This window comes from Nerophis lumbriciformis, linkage group LG24 (assembly GCF_033978685.3).
Source record: "Nerophis lumbriciformis linkage group LG24, RoL_Nlum_v2.1, whole genome shotgun sequence".
NCBI classification, from domain to species: domain Eukaryota; kingdom Metazoa; phylum Chordata; class Actinopteri; order Syngnathiformes; family Syngnathidae; genus Nerophis; species Nerophis lumbriciformis.
Window position 1 is genome coordinate 24,822,485 of NC_084571.2, and position 15,016 is coordinate 24,837,500.

At 38.9% G+C, this 15,016-nt stretch overlaps 1 protein-coding gene across 3 annotated transcripts in view; it reads left to right on the forward strand.

Moving 5' to 3' along the window:
* cspg4ba (chondroitin sulfate proteoglycan 4ba) overlaps nucleotides 1-15,016 on the forward strand; it is a 109,424-nt gene that overhangs the window by 40,638 nt on the left and 53,770 nt on the right. For 2 of the 3 annotated variants that reach the window (XM_061981844.2, XM_061981845.1), the window contains exons 2-5: nucleotides 1,737-1,900; nucleotides 6,429-10,001; nucleotides 10,600-11,073; nucleotides 11,165-11,341. In XM_061981844.2, coding sequence (XP_061837828.1) covers nucleotides 1,737-1,900; nucleotides 6,429-10,001; nucleotides 10,600-11,073; nucleotides 11,165-11,341 — 4,388 coding nt within the window. The remainder of the gene's footprint in view (nucleotides 1-1,736; nucleotides 1,901-6,428; nucleotides 10,002-10,599; nucleotides 11,074-11,164; nucleotides 11,342-15,016) is intronic. The other variant, XM_061981846.2, reaches the window with a different exon arrangement.

Sequence of the window (15,016 nt, forward strand, 5' to 3'; positions counted from 1 at the left end):
TGGGATTCTGGGTGTTTGTTCTGTTGTGTTTATGTTGTGTTAAGGTGCTGATGTTCTCCCGAAATGTGTTTGTCATTCTTGTTTGGTTTTGGTTCAAAGTGTGGCGCATTATTAGTAAGAGTGTTAAAGTTGTTTTATATGGTCACCGTCAGTGTAACCTGTGTGGCTGTTGACAAAGTATGCCTTGCTGTCACGTACGTGTGCAAGCAGAAGATGTATATTGTATAACAAGTGTTGGGCTGGCACGCTGTTAATACAGATTGTAGAGAGCACCAAATGCTGTACCATCATGGCATGCCCTTATTATAGCTGTAAGGGTGAAAATCGGTGAATATTAATCCCGGTAGTTTTCTGCGAGAGGTATACTGAAATCCGGAAGTCTCACGGGAAAATTGGGGGGTTCAGCAAGTAAGCTGCTGAGCCGCATCAGAGTGATCAAAGAGCCGCATGCGGCTCCGGAGCCGCGGGTTGCCGACCCCTGGTCTAAGTGAAGCACTGATCAAAAAAAATAAAAACAGGGATTTAATATTTTTCTAAGTCTTTGAAGAATATTCAAAACCCCTGCACAATGTTTAATGGTCTTATGATGGCGACAGTTAACCCTAAATCATATTAAATTAATTTCCTAAGGGAAAAAGGGTCTCAAAATCCAATGGAATTAGACGTAGACCCGCTTTCCATGTTAGATCTAAGTCATTCTACTGTAAATCCAATAATTACACACTAACTTGTGAGATGACTGTATCGTTTGATGGCCACAGGGTTGATTAACACAGGTTCATGGTTTAATGCGCTAATTTGACCAGAGAGAGAAAAATACATTAAATCAAGCTATCTTTACCTCAGTCAGGCAAATAGATGGGTTTAGTTTATAGGAGCAAACATGTTTGCTTTGATTAAAAAGCATGCGGGTGGTGCCTGGGCATGAAGACTTGAATTAGCCAGCTCCGGAAAACTTTAGGCCAGATTACAGACTGATGTGAAATGGCAGGTAGTCGAGCTCGAAAGAACAGATGGATCCGTCCTTGTTTTTTTACACCATTTCTAGAACATGCAACCTTAGAAAATGTTGGGATGTCGGAACCTTTTATGTTCAAGTTGAGCGTTTCCGTCAGGGAACGACAGGCCTAAACCTGCCTCGACATATCCATACCCTCCGTATGTGCATTGCTCTCGAAACATTTAGGTCAAATATCTTCAATATTTGTACATCACGCTGAAATTTTAGAGCCATTTTCTTTTAAAGCTACAATAATTACATAATACACAAACTGGAGTATTTTTCTTTTTGTAGGACTGGACTATAAATGATTTTGTCTTAGCACATAAAGTATACGGTGTCATTGGGACTTTATTTAAATAAAACAGATCTGCATAATGTTAAATATATTTTTAGATGCAAATTTGCTTAGGGTCAAGGAAAGTTTAGAATTAAGGTTAAAAATTAAGGTTGGAAAAAGCCCCGCAGAAACAAATGTAACCCACATTGTGTCTAGTGATGTGTGTGGTCTTGTAAAGACCATAATGATATTTAGCTCTTTTGTATTTAAATGTCAGATGTTTGCTATAGTAGGCTTACAACACTTGACTTGGTTTGGTTTGCTGTATTTGCTCTGTGTTTTTCTTTCCTCATTGCCAACAAGCTTAAAGTGATTGTTGCAGATTGGTGCAAAACATATGTATAAAAATAAATGGTGCCTTCTTTTGTTTTTGTCCTTTCCACCATAATTCTCCAGCGTCCTTTTATGGCGATGGCTTTGTACAGCTGAAGGCAACAAAGTCGTCCGACCATAACAGGCTTCGTGTTTGCTTCCGCACATCCAGTACCAATGGCCTGCTGTTCCTCGCCGCCGGCCAGGCCGTATACTTTCTGCTAGAGCTTCACGCTGGTCGCCTGCAGGTGGGTACATCCATGGACCCCCCCACATATGAGCATATGTGCTCATGCATACATAGCATGAGCACACACATGCATACATCTGCACAAAGTCACACTCTCACCATCGCTGACCAACCCGGAGCGATGACTGCGGCCCCTACTGACAGTGTCAGTCTCTCGACCCAGTAACACAAGCAGACAAGTCTGCGTGATACGAGCTGAGTTTCAGCGCCACACCAGTCCTTCTATGTCACAGTTGTAAATTCGGAAAGCCATAAGTGCCGTTCACATTGACCGTTATTGTCCTTTAATTATGATAATATGTGTACGTTTTTTTAAAAGATAATGGAAATAGGTCATAGAACCACTTCACAAAACTTGGTTGAACTCTGTTAACATTTTTTTTACATTTTTATATTAAATGCCATACAAGTGTCAAAAATAAATAAACCATAGAACATGGCAATATTTACGTGACGTAGCAAATGATTGAATACCTGATGAAACACTAATGTCATCACATAAAAAAACAAAACAATAATGCATAACATTACTTAACATTTATGTGCTTTCTATGGATGGCTGCCAGTCACATTTGAACCAATACGGTACATATTCCTGGTGCCTGGGAATTGATACTAATACTCAACTTTACCAATTTTCAGTACTTTTTGTGTGTGTTAATAAATGGTTATATTTTTTGATAATAAAATCAAATGTTTCATTGCAACATTTAAAAATAAGCTTATTATGATAACTGCTGTCGAGTTGTTACAGTGTATTGTGTTTCATTGTGACATTCCTAAGTCTCAACTACAGTTGCAAGTCTAAGTTGTTAGACAGGAGTAGTGTATAGTTTGTTGACAAGTCACAAGTCTTTTTTGCTAGTCTTTTGTTGCACCCAAAAAGCGTTAATACTGTAAATATTGTACTTATTACGCACCAGCTGTTTCATTGTAACTTGCATCTTCGTTGTAGTTTTCATTAACAAGAATAGGAGGAAATGTTGTCAAACTAAATTAGGGCTGCAACAACTAATAGATTATAATAAATTATAAAAATAGTTGGTTATTAATTTAGTCATCGATTCGTTGGATCTATGCTATGCGCAGAGGCAATTGTTTTTTTAAATTTATTTATTATTATTTTTTAATAAACCTTTATTTATAAACTGCAACATGTACAAACAGCTGAGAAACAATAATCAAAATAAGTGTGGTGCCAGTATGCTGTTTTTTTTTTCAATAAAATACTGGAAAGCATAGAAATGCAGTTTGTCTCTTTTATCCGATTATTAATCGATTAATCGAAGTAATAATCGACAGATTAATCGATTATCAATTGAATCGTTAGTTGCAGCCCTACACTAAATGTTTTCACTCGTGATGTTTTTGCGAGTCGCAGCGCCCGGAAAAACACAAGTAATGACGTCACGACTATTGTCGACGAACATAATTGTCGGCGACAAATTTTATTGTATAATTTCTCAACAATGTTGACTAATCGTTACACCCCTACTTACATTGTAACGTTTTTTTGAGTCAATTTATTTGATGGCAATGAAAATTGCAACGTTACCTAGAGGTAGTTTGGCTGAGTCTGCTGTCAGTGCTGCTGAAGTAAAGTGACGAAATGCAGAGTCAACTGAGTCAGCAGCCGGGCCTGACGTCACACACAACCCAGGTTCCAAAACATGGCACTGTTCGATTGTGCGTGAATCGTGCCTGATAGAACCGCCAGGATTCGGTAGGGTCCAAAAAAGTAGCAAATTCGGTACCCATCCCTAGTGCTTTCTGCTCAGCCTTATTCTCATAACACAATTGTGGTCGGGACCACACTTAAGGGGCACTCAGCCCTTACCTTAACCTTATTGGAGAATTGGTACCTCAATTTCTTGTAATGACTCGCAAACCCGAGGGCCAGGAGATGAGACACGGGGAAAGGGGGCAAATTGGGATTCACAAAAATCCAAAGAGAAATCAAGACACACCGAAAGCTAATTCTTAAATGCTGGCTTAGCTGCAGTCTTGTGTGACGCCATACATTACTATTTTTAGACCCTCAGATTTATTGCTGGAAGAATTTAGGGGGGAAATGTACTTATTCCTTCCTGATTTTAATTCTGGTTCTGAAGTGCACTGTAAGCACCTCTACCAACCTGCATCTGCATACAAAGGAGGCATACAGTGTGTGCTGTAGGAAACACATTTAGCAAAATAATAAGTCCTGAGGAATGCTGGTTATCTTTTGACATACTTAAATAATTGTTGGGACCAAGATTATAATTGTGTTAGAGCACACTAAAAACTGCTTTTCATTGCTGTTCCTGCTGCTCATCCTTTTTTCCTTCAACTGGCACAGGCCAGCAAATAATTGTTGCTTTCACTGGCACAAGTTGTACTCATTTATTGTGAGTCAGGGATGAGCCTCCCATCCTGGAAGCCTGTGCACGATTAGCAGGGACTAAACTGCAAGCCTTGACAAGTGTGTCATCCAAATTACTTTGAAAAGGTGACAAGGAGCTCCCAGAATAGCTGAAGGCGGAGAGCGAATTGTGCTCTTCCTGCTTGGAATCTCAGACAAATTCCACCACTATAACAGGTGACGTCCCCTAACATGAGCGACCGAAGGATTGTGACTTCCCTAAAATGCACTGTCCAGAGGGTCATATTTTACATAAATGCTTTATAAAAACCCTTATCTCATAAAGTAGGGCTATTCAACTTCATAATGAAGAGGGCCGCACTTTCAGGGGGACATCGAAATGTGGATGTTTTGTCAGCAAGTGCCTCCGCAGGTTATATTTCTTTGAGACTGCGTTTAGTAAAAGTAAACACATCGTCTTTCACACTGCACTGACTTTTAAATTAATTATTCTGCCCTCACTACTCATTTCCAGCGTGTGCAGCTAGTTAAAAGCATGAAGTATCAGAAACTCCAGAAGTTTTGATGTTACTTATTTTGAATTATTTACCTTTCTTTTTGTTTATTTACATGTCTTCCTTCATTTAGGTTTGTAAGACTAAAAATGTAAACAAAAAATAAACACTACAAAAGTACAACATCCATTGTATATTTTACTTAATGTCCATTATATATTTTACAAAAAATAAAATAAAAGGTTTAGTGTTAACACATTCACACAATAAACTACAGATGTTAACGCATAAAGAAATTAAACATTCACAAACCAAACATTGCACACAATATATGTGACTTATCACAATTACACCGACTGTGAGGTGTAGCGTTATTGCTCCTACTGGTCAAATTTAGCACTTCATACAGTACAGGCCAAAAGTTTGGACACACTTTCTCCTCATTCAATGCGTTTTCTTTATTTTCATGACTATTTACATTGTAGATTGACACTGAAGGCATCAAAACTATGAATGAACACATGTGGAGTTATGTACTTCACAAAAAAATGTGAAATAACTGAAACCATATTTTATATTGTAGTTTCTTAAAATAGCTACCCTTTGCACTGCTTACTGCTTTGCACACTCTTGGCATTCTCTCGATAAGTAAAAACCATGAAGCTCATCGAGAGAATGCAAAGAGTGTGTGAAAAAGTAATTAGAGCAAAGGGTGGTTATTTTGAAGAAACTAGAATACAAAACAAGTTTTCAGTTATTTCACCTTTTTTTGTTAAGTATGTTAATTTATAGTTTTGATGCCTTCAGTGACAATCTACAATGTAAATAGTCACGAAAATAAAGAAAACACATTGAATGAGAAGGTGTGTCCAAACTTTTGGCCTGTACTGTATATCAAACAAGCTTTAATCGGCAGAGTTACTCTCAGAAAAATAACACGACCACAAATATTAAAGACGCCACAAAGTCAGCAATTTCAATACAAAACAAACTAAATATGTTTACGCACAATATCTACTTCCAATGTTTTACCCAATTTTGTGATGAAGCTTACACACTGGGATTTCTATCATTGTTGCTGCTTGTCTAGATCAATGTGTCCGTCGCTTCAAAGGTCTGCCAGAAAACAATGACTTGAGCACTTGCTCGGGGCAGAATATTCATACTTTCTTGTCCAGTCGTTGTTAAAAGTCAGTTTTTTGTAATTTATTTAGATTTTTTTCAAGGTTGAATGAGTTGTCTTCTTTTACTCACCCCACTGCTGTTTCATTGTGACATATATGCCTCGCTGTTTTCCCCTGTGGAGTGGTGGGAGTACTGCATACATGATCAACCCTAGTTTTAGTGGTTTCATCAAGCCTATTTGGGCGATGTTTGGCAGGCCAAATGGAAAGCTTCGGTGGGCCAGATGTGGCCCGCGGGCCGCCAGTAGGATAGTATTGTCCTAAAGCTTTGTCAAATACATTACTGAGTTTACTTTTTGGTAAAATATGATGTTTATTACGGTGTTCTTTGTCCAGAAACTAACTAACCACATGCTAATTTACTGACACAGGTCTCCAATGGCCCATGTTGTTGTAATAATGCTTCCTTGAAATCAGTCGTATACACTGTCGCACCGTACAAAGTGTGAAATTCATACATGATATGTCATGTCTTTCTTTTCCCAGTTGAAACTGGACCTAGGATCTGGGGAGCAAGTATTGCAGTCGGAAAGAGGCACACAGCTCAATGACCTTGCCTGGCACTCTGTGGACGTCACCCATTGGAAGAGCAATGTGACGATGACAGTAGACAAGAACTCTCACACAAGTGCAGAAATCCTTGGCGCTCATTATGTTCTCAACATCTTGGATGGTCTGTTTATTGGAGGTTCGATTGGCCTTGACAGACCTTACCTTCCCAGAGACGCCATTGGCTTTCGAGGCTGCATGGAAGATGTTGTGTTCAATGAACATAACCTGTTGTCATCGCTCAGGCCTTATACAGGATTCAAGACTGTCCATGAGGTGTCTTTAGGTTGTAATCCTCAGTTTTTTGCTACTGAAGAGGATCCAATTAGCTTATTTAGCTCCAGGGCCTACATTTCTCTTCCACAGTGGAATGGCCAGCAAGAAGCTGTGTTTGAATGTGTTGTGCACACTTCGGCCAAAGAGGGCATAGTCCTCTACAACTCTGCCAGAGAGGGGGACTTTGTGGCATTGGAGATTCAAGAAGGCTTACTTGCCGCTATTATTGGAAAAGGTGGTACCAAAACTGAGCTGCGTTCACAAACATTTATTAATGACAGAAAGTGGCATGCTGTCAAGGTGCGCTTCAGTTCTAAAATGCTTGAACTAACTGTCGATGGAGAAGTGGTGAAAAGCAGCATTGGCTCACGCTCAAAAGGGCTGCAGTTTAAAGGCTACATTTTCATTGGAGGCATTGACGACAGCACAAGATCAGAAGTCCGAAAGGTTGGGTTGTTATCTGTGTCAGGAAAACGTATGCGTGGAGGCTCGTTTAAAGGATGTCTGAAGAATATTGAAATGAATGGAGTGAAGATGGGTCTTTCTAATGCTGTTGCCAGTAAGGATATTTCTGTTGGCTGTGAACCAGAGAAAGAACCAGTACCATTAACCACTGTGATTCCAACAAGTGCACCGGAATCCCTGTTTTTCTTGGTGACCCCAACGCCTTCAGTACACATGTCAACACTTGCAAGGGGCTTGGACAGAAGGTATGGCTCAAACTTTATGCAGTTAAAATCCCTTATAGTTGAAGAAGGGAGCCGAGCATCTCTTGAAACCAAACACATCAAGGTACTCTTAGACTTCAAGACGCTTGGTATTCGTCAGTCTCAGATCATGTTCCGAGTTCAAGAACAACCAATGCATGGTCAAATAAGACTTGATGTTGATCAGGACCAACCTCAAAATTCCTTCAGCATGTTGGACCTTTGGCATGAACGAGTCATGTATATCCATGGAGGCTCTGAAGATCCAGATGACTTTTTCATGTTTTCCATTTATTCCAGCAGTCGGAAGGAAGTTCCAGATTATCTGAGGGGTAATAAATTATACCGCTTCAACATTACAGTAAGACCCACCAATGATGCACCTGAATTGAGTCTGCCAGAAGGAAATCTTTTTGTCGTCTTGGAAAACTCAAAAAAACGTCTGACTGCGGACATACTGAAGGCCACAGACATTGACAGCAACTACAGCAATATTGTATTTACCGTGCTCGGGAACCTGAATGCAGACGCCGGATTTTTGGAAATCGAAAACAACCCAAAAACAGCAGTGACCTCATTCTCTCACTCAGATTTGCAAGAATCAAGAGTATATTATGTCCACACAGGGGTTAGAAACTCGAGGATAGTGCTTAGAGTCAGTGATGGGGAGAAGGTTAGCAACACTGTAGTGTTAAGGGTAATGGCTGTCACACTTGTGTATAAGATTGCCAACAACACAGGTCTTAATATCATCCAAGGAGAGAGAGCCATAATTAGTTCAAAACAACTGTCTGTGGAAACCAATGCTGTGAAACAAGTGATTGACATCCGTTATGACATCACAGAACAACCACAGTATGGAGAACTCCAGAGACTTCACTCAAGTGGAGAATGGAGGCCCACAGACTCCTTTTCTCAAAGGCTTCTAGAAAAAGAGAAACTAAGGTATGTTAGCACTTTTCAGGAGATCCAGACATCCAATGCCACTGATTATTTTAAATCTAAGGTCCATGTTGCCTCAAGGGCAGTGACAGAAATACTTTTCCCAATCACTGTGAAGTGGGTAAGGTACAGTTTGATGAAGAATGTAGTGATGAACCTGGATAAAGTCAGAAAAGTGACGCTTGACTCAGAGTATCTCTTTGCCACGGCTGAGGGTGTGACACTATCTGAGGAAGATCTCTATTTTAGGGTTCTCACCACACCAAAAAAAGGAAAACTTTTACTGGCCACCACGATCATGACAAAGAACTCAACATTTAGTCAAAAAGATGTCACAAATTTCAAAGTCCATTATGAACTTGTTGACCGACCTCACGAAGACACGCATGACAGGTTTAAATTTCACATGTTTTCCAGCCATTCTCAGTCTCAGAACTATGATTTCCAGTTTTCAATTAAAGCGGATGTCAACAGTGTTTTTATCAAGAATGGTGGACTAGTTCTTCAGGAAGGAGAAAGTAAATTGATCACAAAAAATGAACTGTTTGCAGAAACGTTGCTTACACAGGATATGTACTACACTTTGATAAGCAGTCCCAAACATGGAAAGCTTGTTCGCATCAGTCGTTCAAATTCAAATTCTAGCTACAGCAACATCTTAACCTTCAGTAATCATGATCTCTTAGAGGACCGGATAATGTACATCCACGATGACAGTGAAACAAGCCAGGATGAGTTCACTTTTATTGCCTCAACCACCCAAGGTTTCAAATCTTTCATTGCAGAGGATGAAAATGGGTCCAAAGAAGGAACGTTCAACATAACTATTCAGCTTGTCAATGATCAAAAACCAGTACGTGTCATTGATAAAGTTTTCAATGTAGTGAGAGACGGACAGAGGCTGCTCACTGCTGAAGATTTGCGTTACCATGATCCAGATTCAGATTTTGAAGACAACAAGTTGATTTACATCCGCCGTGGAATCCCCATGGGAGATTTAGTGCTGGTTAATGACACGAGTCATCGACTTTTTGAGTTTCGCCAAAAGGATTTAGAAGAAAAGCAAGTCTTGTTCATTCACAAAGGCGTAGGAGTTGGCAGGTTTGTGCTCTTTGTTTCTGATGGTAAAAACTTTGTCACAAGTCTTTTAGACATCAGTGCACAGGACCCTTTTCTGAAAGCTGAGACAAACACTGGTTTACTGGTGCAGAAAAGACAATCAGTTACCTTTTCCCAAGCAAATTTTAGTCTCCTAACAAATCTGGACATCAGAAATGACCAAGACATCAAATTTAAGTTGAATGCAACTCCAAAGTACGGCACACTCTATCGAGAAGGAATAGAGGTGGAGTCGTTCACACAGTCTGACCTCAAGAATGGGATCATCTGTTATCAACATGACGACAGCAAACATCTGGCCGACCATTTCAACTTGACTATAACGGCTAAACACATGCAACTTGCTGCAAGGATCAATGTGAAGGTTTACCTGGAGAGTCATCAGAGACCGCCTATTGTGCAACATCACAACGTCTTACTGGTAGAGGAAGGAAAACCAGTCAAGATTGATGATTCCAAACTAGAGGTAGGATTTCTTAAGTTATTGTTAATTTGGTTAACATAATAGCTGTCATTAAGTTTTCCTTGATCTAAGTTATTGTGCAGTTATTGAAACGCAAAGGATGAATAGGAATCTATAGGAATGTCTTTATTATTTGAGTGAATTGGAGATATACCATATTGACCCAAAAAGAAGACACTTTTTCCAAGAGATTTACGCATGCAAACCAGTCAAATCCGAACTTTTCTTTTTGTCACTCACACTGATTTGGAGAGATGCATTCACAACATACTGTAGGTTTCTATTGGACAAAGTGTCTTAAAGGTTGGGCGAGTTAGTAAACAATGAAGATATGATAACATGATAAACTAATGGTAATCATGGAAATAGTCAAACTATGATACCTTTTATTACTGCAATCTACTACCAGTTATTAAAAAATATGTTAAAAAAGGATACATTTTAGTTAGGACTTTGTCCTAAAAACATTTGCGAAAAACGGGTATTAAAAAACATATTTTTAAATCCTACATGACGTTTTATTGTTATGAAACTAAAATGCAACAACAAATTTAAAACTGTATTCTAAAATGTAACCACCAAATTATTTTACACTCATCAGGTCACACATGAGGACAATGTGCCTTCTGAGATCGTATTCACAGTCAAGGTGGGCCCCTATCATGGCTATCTACGACGTTTTGTGGAAGATGAAGAAGGTTACATTGGAACCAAAGAGTCACCTATCAAGACATTTTCCCAAAAGGACATTAACAGTGGGAACATCCAGTACGTGCAGGTGGAGCTCAACAAAGTCAACGACACCTTCGTCCTAGATGCCACCAATGGGGTCACTGACGTCGGCGATATTAGCATGTCGGTTGACATCATACCTCGCCTCATCCCACTTCAGGTCTCCAATTTCATTGTGGATGAGGGCGGATACAAGGCCCTGACACAGGAAGTTCTTGAAGTCACCAGCCGACACTTTGCAGGAATCAACTTCTTGTTCAATGTTATTGAGCCCGCGCAGCACGGTCACATTGAGCACTCTCGGCACCCCGGTGTGCCCATAACATCTTTTACCAGGAGACAGGTAAGAAACACCAATACAACTTTGGTAAACTCCTAAAGTTTTACATGAACCTGCCAAGTGTCAACATCAGATTATGCCAAACCTGAACCAGGTGGAGCACGAGTTGATCTACTACGTACATGACAGCAGCGAAACGTTAGCGGACAACTTCACTGTGGTGGCCAATGACACAGGCCTGAGGAAGCAGAGCGGGGCTCAGACGGTGTTCATCCAAGTTGCAGCTGTCAATGACAAGCCCCCTGTTATTACGGCCAACAGGGTCCTTAGGGTGAGTCTGCACGGCTGCTCTATATTTAAACTTTTTACTAGTATGCCTGGCACCGCGCTTAACTGCTCGCTGTCACACATTTTTTTATGTGTGCACTGTTGAGTTTCCATAGTTGGATGAAAAGTGTGTTACACACAATGCCAGGATTCCACTGGGTCTTCCTCTCACAGTAAAATACTTGCCATACATTTCAATAGTCATAATATCAGTAAGCTATATCAGACTAATATTTATTACCCATTATGAGGAATCACTTCGTCATACTGATGAATTCGATAACATAAAAAAAATAACTTCAGTAACAAAGCTCAAACGAGGCAAACATGGCATCAATTGTGTCAGACTTCTTCACTATTTCAGAGAAATACATTTTGTGAAACTTGTAGTAAAATTTCTTCAAACATTTCGTGTGGAGAGAAAAAAAACATTGAGCTTCAACAGATCAAACTTTAACAGCCACGTGAAACGCCAGCATGTCTGTTTAGAAAGCCTATGAAGACGCTTGCACTGCTAAAGAAGATGCCTCAAAACCAGCCGCAAAAAAAGATGTGCACAAACTACAGTTAAATCTAAATGAATAAAAGGATACATACAAATATGTATGATATGTGTATCGGTATCACCTTGAAAAAAAAACCCATAATGCATTGCTAGAATTTAAAACAGCTTAAGAAACCACAGAATCACTGCTTCAGTCTGATGTTTTTGTTTATTGCACAGGATTTGAAATTTCCATGTTATGTAAATAATAGCATAGTTATAAGTTATAATGAGTACAAAATATAGGAAAAACATGCATTGTCCAAAAAACTTAATAAAACAAAAATAAAGAGGTACACGGCAAAAAGTGTACTTAAAGAAAAAGCAAGGCCAGCAACACTCGTGTTCTTCTAATAATGGTAATACAAACTGCGCAGGCGCTACTATATTTTCTTTTTCTATAAGTTATAATGAGGCAATGTTATTTTCTATAGAAATGTCATAGAATAATTTATATCAACGCATTCTAGTGCCTAATGCAATAAAATGGCAAACCATTGTCTATATGGCACTGTTTGACCAGAGGAAGATTGTTGTCCACCAGGTGGCTCTCTAACACTTCACTTAGCAATATATTCGTCAGAGCTGTTGCTGCTTCCTGGTGTGATGTCTACGAAATCCTGTGGAAATCATGCAATAAAACATACATTGGAGAAACCGGACAAACTTTCTGCACTCAAAAAAAACACACAAAAAATGTGCAAAGGGGGCAAAATGTACTCGAATAAAAAAACAAACAGCAGAATAAGAAAATAAAAACTGACTACTGCAAAAGGGAACAACCACAACATGGGTTGGCAAAAGCTGAAAGTCATCGTATTAGAATAGGTCTACATAGATTAAAAAAAAGCTTTGATTTATATTGTGTTGTTTTAAATAATAGTTACATATGTGTAACTAATAAAAAATTATAAAATCCAGACCGCATAAAAGAAGGTAGAACACGTTAAAAAGATGTAAAAGATAAATAGAAGGTCAATAGAAGTAAGGTAAAAAAAAAAGATAAGTAGAAGGTTAACAAAGATAAAACAAGTTAGATAGTTATTAAAGGGTAAATAGGGGGTAAATAAAAAGTAAAATGTAAATACAAGATAAAAGAGGGTAAAAAAGTTAAAAAGAAATTAAGTAAAATGTACAATAAGGAAAACAAGTTAAATAGAAGGTAAAATAAGGTAAAATACGGTAAAAAATTGAATATAATAAGGTAAAAAAAATGTCAATACAATGTAAAAGATGGTTAAACAAATGTTTTAAAGTTAAATAAAAGATGGTAAATAGAAGGTAAATATAAGGTAAAAGAAGGTAAGTAAAGGGTAAATATAAGCTAAATAAGGTAAATAGAAGCTAAATAAGGTAAATAGAAGTTAAATAAGATAAATAGAAGCTAAAAGAAGATAAATAAAAGGGAAATAGAAAGTAAAAGAAGGGGGAAGGTAAATTGAAACTAAATAAGATTAATAGAAGGTAAATAAAAAATAATAAAGGTTATGGCAGGTAGAAAATTATTTTATTAAAATAAATCCCCTAAAATAGACATTGAGGCAGTAAAGTGAGTTTTATACGATTAATCGAACAAACTAATCAATAGACTACTCACTTACTAAAATAATCGATAACTGCACACCAGCATCAGAAACCAAAAATACAAGAGATAGATCAAGGAGGCGAGGGACCATACATGCTTCCACACACCTGGGACTCTATCCCTCAGGGTGGAGAACAGTTACGGCCAGGTCAGAATCGTGTATAGAAAGAATATGGCCAACCCGGTTTCAGGGTTGGTCCCAAACATGCCGCCCTGTAGTCACGTGCGGGGCTTTTGACCAATCAGAGAGAGTATGGCCAGACAATCTCTTAAATCAGTGGTGTGCAAACTATGGTCTTCTATTTGGCCCGCAAGACGTCACAAGTCCAAAAAGCAATATGGCTATGCGCTTTCATATAATATACAAAGAGTCAGCGGTCAGAACTGAACATTGTAGCAGCACCTGAAGACACTGACACATTTTGTCCTCAATAAAACCAAACTCCTTTTGCTTTGCACCCCTGGATAAAGTGGGAAGTGATGGATTTACCTGGTACAGTACGTCACAATAATGTCCGTTTTAAATTCACTAAACCTTTTGTAAGTGGGCGTTATTGGCACAGAATGGTTGTTTTATTCGCCAAGTGATTCCTTTTCATAGTAATGCACTTTTTGAGAATATGCCTTAACGCGGACCCTGGCCCCAACCTATGGCTGACACGACATTGGGGTCCTTGGACCACAGAAGTTAGACAATACCTAATTATGTCCTTAAACTCTGGGGAAACAATATACCTGCATATAGCTTTGACAGGAAAACCAATGTATTTGATCTGTACAATACTACACATCCAAAGAATATAGTGCGTCTTACTCATACGTCATGTCGTTGTAAGCTCTCCAGACAGCTTTTACACACACTTATACACACTTCCTGTCCCCTAAAACACTTCATACACTGTAAATAATTTTAATGGGTACCCAAATCTCGATGGCACTTTAAAGTCTGCGCAGTAGCGAGGGAACAATGTATCAATGTATACTTTTCTTGTCTTACACGGTTTTCTATATACGAGGATCAAAGTTGTTCTGCTCTGTCAGCTTCCCCACTAAAGCTCGATAAGCCATAAGAACCCCATCGACAGCGAGAGAGTAGACGTTGAGCCCAGTACGCAGTGTGCAAATTGATCTCATGTGCCTTGTCTTTGAATTTGGTGTCTCACGCTGATACCGCTCATCAGACTGATCCCTGTTGGGGCTTGCTGCGAAGTGGGGCAAAATACAGGAGGTGTTCTGATTAACATGCACAGAGTGGGTCGACACACATGGTTGCGTTGATGGGAAGTGCTATGTCCCATGTGGGTGGCTTAAAGGTGCTAATTGTAGAAAAGATCCTGTAAGAGCAGTTTAAACACAGAGCAAGTCACATTGCCTGTAATTAAAGGTGCCATTTAAACAACAGTACCATGTTTCTTTTACAAAAGTTCCACATGTGTTTTTATCCTTATTATAAATAACTCTTCATGCTTATCTTTTTTATTTAGGGGAAGGTGACACCCATTTTTGACATTAGCAATACAGAAGCAATATGCTGTCTTCGCTCTAGAACT